Source organism: Kogia breviceps, chromosome 3, assembly GCF_026419965.1.
Source record: "Kogia breviceps isolate mKogBre1 chromosome 3, mKogBre1 haplotype 1, whole genome shotgun sequence".
Classification (NCBI taxonomy): domain Eukaryota; kingdom Metazoa; phylum Chordata; class Mammalia; order Artiodactyla; family Physeteridae; genus Kogia; species Kogia breviceps.
In genome coordinates, this window is record NC_081312.1 from 28805273 (window position 1) to 28814798 (window position 9526).

Consider the following 9526-nt stretch of genomic DNA (forward strand, 5'->3'; position numbering starts at 1 on the left):
ATGTGGGATCTTCCCGGACCAGGGCTTGAACCCATGTCTCTTGCACTGGCAGGCAGATTCTTAACGACTGCGCCACCAGGGAAGTCCCTAACTCAAATAATTTTGACTTCTGCCCCCCACATACATCATTATAGTGGCCACGAATATTGGATTTTGTGCATCTCTGCATGTACCACTTGAAAAAACAGCATACTTTCCACAAGCTTTTATCTTCCCAGTGTGCAAAGACCATTTAAAATGAATGTACACAATAGCTTAACCATGATACTCTGAAAGAATTAAGAAGTGTTTGTGGTTTTCAGTTTGCTGAAATTTGTAACAGGTTTATACAAATACTTCTTAAAGGATCAGTGGTTGACAAAAACATGTGTCAATATTTGCTTTCAAAATGGTTCATTGGCCTCTTTCATCCTGATGGAAGTATATTCAAGGGCATTAGGTGTACAAACAAAAGCAGAACAATGGGCTGAAGTTGGTTATATTTTCTGATTTTTTTTAAAAAATATGATCCAATTTTTAAAAAATTTTATTTATTGATTGATTTTTGGCTGGGTTGGGTCTTCATTTCTGTGCAAGGGCTTTCTCTAGTTGCGGAGAGCGGGGGCCACTCTTCATCGCGGTGCACGGGCCTCTCACTGTTGCAGCCTCTCTTGTTGTGGAGCACAAGCTCCAGACACGCAGGCTCAGTAGTTGTGGCACATGGGCCTAGTTGCTCCACAGCATGTGGGATCTTCCCAGACCAGGGCTCAAGCCCGTGTCTCCTGCATTGGCAGGCAGATTCTCAACCACTGCGCCACCAGGGAAGCCCCTGATTTGTTTTTTGTTGCTGTTAGTGTTTTTAAGTGTCTCCAACTAAGTTTCTTTTAGGCTTCAACTTCTTTGAGCCACTAAGCATCAAGGAAAAATTACGACTGTTATTGAAAAATAAAAATCAGTATGTTAAAAAATGGTTTCTTATTTCTTATTAAGTCTGAACTCTTCATCTTCCTCTCATGGTGGGTCAAATAGTGGGCAGTTGGGGGAGCGCTGGTCACACCCCCGTGTCTGTGATGCCTGTGGCAAAAACACTCTGCTGGAATAGGTCTCTGCGGGTGAGGAGAGCTCAATAAAATGGTGGTTTCCAAAATAAATACATAAATCTGAACTCTCCAATTTGGCTTATGGAGCCTCCATTATGTGACCCTAATTTACCCTTGACTTTCCAGTTAAGTAATCCTCATCAGTCAGCTCTGCACCATCTGAGCTTATCTCCTCAGGTTGGAAGGCTGTAGAGCCAAATGGTCAATGAGGGCCATGGACTTTGGAGTTGGACTGGCCCAGTTCTCCCATCAACCAGATATTTTCTTTTTTTTTTTTTTTTCAGATATATTTCTTAACCCTCCTGGGTCTCAATTTCCTCATCTGAAATAATAAGAGCTAATATTTGAGAGTTTAAATATGTTACATGCTTTACTTGGATGACCTAATTTAATCATAGCAGCCCAATGAAGTAGTTTCTATTATTATCACTATAATTATCCCCACTTTATAGATGAGGAAATCAAGGCTTAGAGAGGTTAATAACTTACCCAAGGTCACAGAGTAAGCGATGGAGCCTGGGATTTATATCTACTGTAGAGGCAACCTTGAGGGTACTATACTACCCTTTACATCATTTAATGTTTCTTAGTAAGACAGCCTTTGGGAGAAACCGATTTCTAAGCTTTGATTTTATTTTATGAAGGCTGTAAATTTTGTGTAACTGATTAGGTTTCCTTCTCTGCATAAACCACTAGAAAACAAATGACTGAATGAGTGGCCCAATCAAAGCAAGTATATAGGCCTCTTAATAAGCACTATTGTATTGTCCTCATTTCTGGCTCCATTTTATGGATACCTTTGCTCTTTCTCCCTTTTAATTCACATTTACCATATTTTAGGTAGCTCTGTAACAACCTGAAATTCTTTTTGAAATCTTAGAGACAGGGGGCCATATATAATCAACTCTGAGGGGAAAGTGACCAAATAACTTAGTCAGTATAGGGCATTCCAAGGCTATTTTATTAGTAAGCTAGAAATTAGGGCCATCCCTACACCTAGTGCTTTAGTACACAGATATGTTTAGTCATCACCCTCATGTTTAAGCTTCTGGTGTTACCTTTCCGCCCTTCACTTCTCTCACCCTCCCAGCCATTCTCCTTATAACTTCTTCCTATGATACCCCATCCCAAAGGCATCTCTAGAGTAGCAGGACCACCTCGGAGTGAGTTAAAGCACAGGCTCTAAGGATTCAAATCACAGAAAATTATACTCATAGTGAATAAATACACTCAACACGTATTTTTAACAATTGGTCAAAATTAAGTTATCTCTAAGGAATCCTTCTCCTCATTAGATTAAGATCTAATGGGCATTTGCTTGAATAGACTCAAATTGGTGACAGACAGTATATGCCCAGCAAGCCAAGTGATGTGTCTCAGAAAAATATTCTTGCACTCAGGGAAGACCCTCTGCTCTGGTCTCATGACTCTAGGTAGTGGCCAGTATAAGGCAATGGATTGAGATAGACTGATCCCAGTCCTTCCCAGTTGGAAGGTAATAGGAACAGATGGTGCCAGGAGGAAGTCTAATTTGTCAGGTATAACCTGACATCCAAAGATTAAGTCCTGAAAATCTATTGGCATCAAGGCATTCCTCTAGGTAGCCAAGTACCAAGATTGAGAATTCAGACAGTAAATACAGAGGAAGTATATCAACAGTATATATCAATAAACTGTTTTGCTTACAGCAATTTTTTTGGTAAAGGATTCAATTTTACTTTGTAAAGTATCCTTTGAATTTTAAATTCAAAACTTATAAAGGATACTTTATCAGTAAGGAAGAAATCGAAGTCTAGGGCCTCATTCATAAAATAAAAGCAAAGCTTAGGATACTAAGTATGTCAATGCCCCCAATCTTCAGAGTGGGGTTCAGAAACAAGAATAAAGCAGAGTCCATTCCTTAAGGGACTCAAGTGCACAGGTTCCCAAGGTTCAAACATGGTCAGTTAGGACCCAAAGAGTATATGGGACTCTTAGCAGTACAAAAGCTCAGTCCTCAGAACTAGAACACAAGGCCAAATCTAGGCCAGCAATTGAGACTTGGGCAGGCACTTCTTATATTTTTCCTGCTTAAGGTTAAGACTGGTCCTACAGATAAGATCAGAGTTAAGCCTATACACTGGGAAAAGTTCAGGGGAGAAAGGGATGGACCCAGCAGTGAAGAGAGTAGTGTTGCTAAGGCTCAGAATCCAGTAGGACCTGACAAGAAAGCTGAGATGGTTGCTTTGTTACAAAAAGTTCCTAGGTGCTCTGGAAAACCTAATACATGTTGTATGACTAGGATTTTTATTAATAGTATATGGTCTATGATTACAATGTTACAATTTGCTGGGCTTGACAGATTTTTTACCATTGAGGTGTTTATGGAAGAAAGTTTGGATTTGCTGCCAGGCATCTACCTGTGCCCTTGAGTGAGCCTTTGGCTCACCTCCATAGAATACTGGTTGGTCCAAGACTGCATGCACAGAGGCTCTACAAGGAGGAAAATAAGGCGGATCAATACAATGGCCAGTTCCTGGGTAGTAGATTATCTGGGGTCTGTCTTTCCCATGGGCTTGTAACCGTTCAGAGGCTATCTGAGCATAGATCTCACTCTTCCAGTTATGATCATCCATGCCAACGATAAACAGGAAGGGTCCCTGGGCCTTTTCCAATGGAATAAGACTTCGGTGGTTGGGTTTCTCCAGTGGGTCGTTCCAAATATCCACCAAATTCAAAAGGCCTGACTCAGTGATTTTATATTTTCCTGGGTCACTGCTGAGATTAGGAATAATCATATCCTTGTAATGCAGAGGAGCTATTGTGTTGGCCACACAGGCATTAATAACTACAGTAGCTGTGATGCCCTTCAAGAAAGAGGCCATTGAGAGACACAGGTCACCTCCTTTGGAGAAGCCAAGAAGCCCAACACTAGGGCCTTTCACCTGATGAAAAGAAAGAAAGAAAGAGAGAGAGAACAAGTGTAGAATTCATAAATGGAGAACTTAAACTGTGATTTTACATTGTCTAGGCAGCTTTCTCAAATGTCATTTGCTTTCCTTTCTTATGCAACAATCCACAAAGTTCAAGTGTATCTTCTAATAAGCAAATCAATTTTTTTTTTTTTGGCTGCGCTGGTATGGCATGCGGGATCTTAGTTCCCTGACCAGGGATTGAACCCGTGTCCCCTCCACTGGGAGCACAGAATCTTAACCACTGGACTGACATGGAAGTCCCAAACACATCAATTAATTTCCTGGTACACAGGCCCTCCACTAACATTTATGGCAACTAGGTCAAGAGTACACACAGAGGCCCATATACCCTATACTTAAATACTTAAAAGTTATAAATATTTGAAAATTAAATAAAATCTACTCTTTTCTGCTACCTTGATAAATATACCTCCATAACAACTTATAAGGTCAGGTTCAAATTTTATATCTTGGAACTTCCTGGAGTTCTGTAGTAGAACATGTACTAGAACATGGCATTGGGGGAGTGCCAGCCCCTGGCCCTAGTCCCTGGTCCTCGGCCAACTCTCTTTCTCTTCCCATCCCTGCCTGGCTCCATCATGTACCATAAGGGCCCTCTCACACATGTGTTTGGACACCCCAGCCTGTATGTTTAAGGCCTAGGTGTATTCACATTAATGGATCCAGAGAAGAGGCATAGGGCTTGGAAGCAGGATCACAGCTGGTTGGCAGATAATTCTGGGGTTCCAGATCCAAAGGGCATGGTGTGAGGGGCACATGGGTTCCAGGTAGACACATTCCCTTGGTCCCTCAAACTCCGCACCCTGTGGTCAGGGATGCAACCAAAGGAAGGCCAGAGAGTGGTCATCTAAAACAAAAGGTCCAGAGCAGAAGCCCCCCTTGCCTAGGTCTAAGAGCAGAACTGATAGTATATATTGGTCTCTTCTTGTTCCTGGGGGCTTATATCCCATATATAAACCAGTCGTCACAGTTCATGATCATCTAGGTTTTAGCAGCTCTATTGAGACCAGTCCCTGAATTCTAACTGAGTTAGACCTTGCAGTACATCTTACTCCTTAACATTAGAATGTTTGGGTTTCTTTAGGTCTAGATAGTAGCAAAGACTATGTATTCCATTGATAATCACACCAAAATGTTTTAATTAATTTTTCCAGTCTCTTATAAGAACTTTCTCTACAAAACCACAATACCATTAACACACTTAACAAAATTAATGGTTCCTTAATATCATCGAATACACAACCCCTATTCAAATGTCACCAATTGTCTCAAAAACCTCTTTACAGTCAAACTTTTTTCTCTATACATTTACATTAATCTTTTTTTTGGGGGGGGCATGCTGCACAGCATGCGGGATCTTAGTTCCCCAACCAGGGATCAAACCCCCATCCCCTGCAGCGGAAGCGTGGAGTCTTAACCACTGGACTACCAGGGAAGTCCCTACCTTAATCTTACAAATGAGACAAACTGAATTCCAGAGAGGGAAACTGCCTTATTCAGGATTATAATGCCACTTGGTGGTAGACACAGAACCAGAACTTAAGGTTAGTAACTTTTTAGTCTAGCTCTTTGAATTCTGGTCAAGAACTAAAGGGAACTGAACAGTTGAGTCTTAAGGGATTGGAGGGAGATGGGCAGAAATGAAAATAATAATCCTAACAACTTTTGAAGGAGCCTTTGTGTCTCATGGCATATTTCCAGCCCTGGGTGTCCTGGTAGAGCTTTTGGATCCAGCCCTGTGTCTGCTCTACCCCCTCTCCTCTGCATTCAGGTGAGCACCAGAACCCACCTTTGGATGTTGCAGCATGAAGTCCACAGCTTCTTCAAAGTACTCCAGGCACATGTTATTCAAATATTCCGGGAGGTCTTCAAATCTGAAATAAGCCAGAGCAAGCACAGCAAAACCATGTCCAGCCAGGAGGCTGGCCCTGTATTCACAAAGGCCACCACCACTTCCAAAAAGATCAAGGATTCCAGGGAATGGTCCTGTGCCTGGAGAGCACCACAAATCATAAGGAGTTTTAGAAACAAAAGACATTCTTGGGTTTCAGATTTTGGCAGTCAGCAAAGAGAAGGTTTTAAAGCAAGGAAGGTTGTGGGTGGGAGTTTGGTGGAAAAGGACCCTTTTTACTTTGTCTTTTTTTTTTTAAATAAACTTTGGGGAGAAGGGAGGGGGAACAAAATGCCTTATTTTCTCCATAAGTTTCCACATATTTGCAAAAAACAACAATGATAATATAAACCAAATTAGAAATAACATAAGATGAAATGTACATTTTCCACCAAATTTTCCTCAAAAAACCCCCCAAAAACTGAGAATGCTTTGACAGCTGTAAAGCACTCCACATATACAGGGGATTATTAGAATATACTCCCCACCACCTTTACACCCTCTGCTCCAGTCTTAAAGAACGCCTTTCCTAAATGTGCTATGCTCTCTTTGGCCCTGAAAATGGTGTACACTATTCTCCTCCCCTCTCCACCATTTCTGAACTGGTTGACTCATCAGTCTTCAAATCTAAGTTTAGATCTCCCTTCCTGGAAGACTTCCCAGATGCCCTCCAAGGCTGAGTTGAATTACATAGCCTTTTATATGTTCTCACCAGCACCCTGAGCCTGTACCTCCCCTATCATAGCACTTACCACACTTACAGATCCAAGTATAGTTGCCGGCATCCTCTATTAGGCAATAGGTACAGTGAGGCCCATGTCTGAATTTGCTAGCTACTGTATGTAGCATAGTCCTTGATTTAACACATATTTGTTAAATAATTGAACTTTTCTGCATTATTTACAAAAAGTCTTTGAGTCAGAAAACAAATTTTAAATGGGCCACAGAGTAGATACTAAAATAGTTAACAACTGACTTGATTGAAATATCGCAACTGGGCAGTGAAAGGTGTTTTTTTTTTCAAAGATTTTTTTAAAAATTAAAGTCTTGGGCTTCCCTGGTGGCGCAGTGGTTGGGAGTCCGCCTGCCGATGCAGGGGACACGGGTTCGTGCCCCGGTCCGGGAGGATCCCGCATGCCGCGGAGCGGCTGGGCCCGTGTGCCATGGCCGCTGGGCCTGCGCGTCCGGAGCCTGTGCTCTCCGGCGGGAGAGGCCACTGCAGTGAGAGGCCTGAGTACGGCAAAAAAAAAAAAAAAAAAAAAAGTCTTTAGGAGATTCTTATTGAATCAGTCAGTATGATTTATTGAGCTCTTATTAAATCCCTGTGTAAGCCTCTAGGCATACAGAGATATGGAGATGTATAAGTCCCAATTCCAGACCCAGGAGTTCACAGTTGAGTGGGCAGTGCTAGTTAAAGCTGTGAATTGCTGAAGAGCTGTAAGAATAAAGCAGGGCCTCCTGTTTTGGAGAATAATCACAGAATTCAGTTTAGGAATTCTGTGAGCAGTGGCAACTCCAGCATTTCTATATAGCAGGGGTCTCAGTCAGGAATTTGGTTGGAAGGGGTGGGTCAGTTGTCTTGTTTACAGACCACTTTTACCTACCAAGCACCTTGTTTTTACTTAGACTAGGGTTTCTCAACGTTAGCACTATAGACATTTTGAGTAAGATATTTCTTTGTTGTGGGGCTGTCTCATGGATTGTGGATGTTTAGCAACTACCCACTAGATGCCAATAGCACCCTCTCCAGTTGTGACAAACAAAAATGTCTCCAGATATTACCAAATGCCCCTGGAGTGGGGGAGAATCATCCCAGGTTGAGAGCCACTGCCAGACTGTTTATTATGGGGGAGGGGACCTTCAGGGAGTTTTTTGTTTGTTTTTTAGTATTATGGGGCACTGCCTCTATCTCTGGGTTTTAGTTTCCTTAGAAGTTTGATGTGAAAGAAGGCCAAAATCACTCCTGCACAGCAGCAGAAGTCACTGGCTAATATCAGTATCGGAGACACAGTTGCATGGCAGGCACATAGCAGCATAAATACCCTTTTCGAGTACTCTGAATGAACTTTTAGCATATAGCTAAGGGAATGGCAGTACCTCCAGGAAGTGCCCTGAAATTTAGAGGAGAAACTTCCACCCAGAATTCATGACAGACTTTGGAGCTTGGGGATGAATTTAGGGAAGCTCCACAACCACGGGGTTCCCTAGCCAGGCAAGGGGCCGCCCAGGGTCTCAGGACTCTACCTGGCTTTCCACAACAGCCTGGAAAGTGGGCTGCTCACCTGGCGGCAGGAAGAGCGTGGCGCGCACCCGGCCCACGCGCACGGGCTCGCGCCGCACTCCCGGCGCCAGGAAGTCGCGCTCGTGCACCGCGCGGCCCAAGAGCCCTCCGGCCTCCGGGCCGTGGCCATCGAGCACCTCCAGCTCCACGACGAAGGGCGTCTGCACGTCCCGCTTCACCAGCCGCAGCAAGGGCTTCTCGGGCTCTAGAGCCCAGAGGAGCCCCATGGGCTCGAGCCCTGTGAAGCTGCCGCCCAGCGCGGGCGCGCGCTCTAGGTCCAGCTGGCCGTGGGCGTCGGCGGAGTAGCACGCGTGGGCTCGAAAGAGCGCGCCCTTCTCGTCGCGCAGGGACGCGCGCAGCGTGACCGGCTGCCCCGGGGCCAGGCCGCGCACGGCGATGCGCACCGGCTCGTCCCAGCGGCAGAGGCCCGCAGGCTCCAGCGTCACCGTCACCGCCATCCGGATCCCAGCGGAGAAGGGGCGGCCCGGCGGAGTCAAGGGCAGGGCCTGGCGTCTCTCCACCTCCCTGGGAGGCAGTCGCAATTGGAACGTTTGCGCTACTCCCGTTGGGCGGCCGAAGGGACACTTGCTAAACCGCTTTGTGAGGTCTCCTGGAGTTTGTGCAATCCACTACTGCCTGCCTGGAAGAATATCTGCTAAAATAAGAGTTTTATGGTAATTATTAATCCTGCGGTCCAATTTGGCGAGTGTCGAAATAGAAGTACAAAGATTGCGGACAGCTAAAGGATTGGGAAAGATACCGGGCAGTTCCAAGAAGCTTGAGTATTGTTGACTTAAAAAAATGCACAGCGTGAAGAGTTATGAGTTAAGTTTTATTGGGGGTTTATTTGGGGCAAAATGAGGACTGCAGCCGGGGAGACAGCATTTCAGATAACTCTGGAAACTGCTCCAAGGAGGCGGGGCGGGGTGGTGGTGGTGAGGAGCCCGGATATATGAGTTTGCAACCAAGGGAAGGTAGTCGGGAAGTCAAAAGATTATTGTTAATTAAAGAAAACCAGACATCGCAAGTTAAGGAATTTAGCGCTTTTCCATGCATGGGAAGATGCAAGAGTCTGGGCTCACTGAACTCATTCCTTTGATATGCACCTCAGCTATCTGGGGCCAGTACCCTGTGTTTTCACATCCTGAGTTTCCTCAGGGCTCATTGCAGGAAGTGGCTGCAGTCTGATGGCTGCTAGATGGCAGGTATTCTTTTCAGCCCTGGGTTTCCTCAGGGCTCACCGGCTCACGTTGGAGGGTTGCAATCGTTGATGACTGCGACATCCTTTGTTTATTGATAT

The 9526-nt window shown here is 44.5% G+C and overlaps 1 protein-coding gene across 2 annotated transcripts; it reads right to left on the minus strand.

The window, feature by feature from the left end:
• Positions 1-773: 773 nt before the first annotated feature.
• Positions 774-8852, minus strand: ACOT6 (acyl-CoA thioesterase 6). 2 transcript variants are annotated; one of them, XM_059055889.2, is made up of 4 exons: positions 8228-8761; positions 5844-6046; positions 3427-4003; positions 774-909 (listed from the first exon to the last, which is right to left on the minus strand). In XM_059055889.2, exons 1-4 carry the CDS (start codon positions 8682-8684, stop codon positions 839-841), a joined length of 1308 nt encoding a protein of 435 aa, XP_058911872.1. In that variant the 5' UTR covers positions 8685-8761; the 3' UTR covers positions 774-838. The 2 variants fall into 2 exon arrangements, with proteins under 2 accessions (XP_058911872.1, XP_058911864.1); XM_059055881.2 differs by lacking the exon at positions 774-909 and having other exon boundaries at positions 2020-4003; positions 8228-8852.
• Between the last annotated feature and the right edge of the window lie 674 nt (positions 8853-9526).

Excerpts from the sequence above, each read along its gene's own strand:
- ACOT6 (XM_059055889.2), bottom strand. The coding sequence starts at position 8,684 with ATGGCGGTGACGGTGACGCTGGAGCCTGCGGGCCTCTGCCGCTGGGAC. Across the intron at positions 6,047-8,227 it reads CACGCTCTTCCTGCCGCCAG|GCACAGGACCATTCCCTGGA; the intron begins GTGAGCAGCCCA and ends GGTGCTCTCCAG. Across the intron at positions 4,004-5,843 it reads TCATGCTGCAACATCCAAAG|GTGAAAGGCCCTAGTGTTGG; the intron begins GTGGGTTCTGGT and ends TCTTTTCATCAG.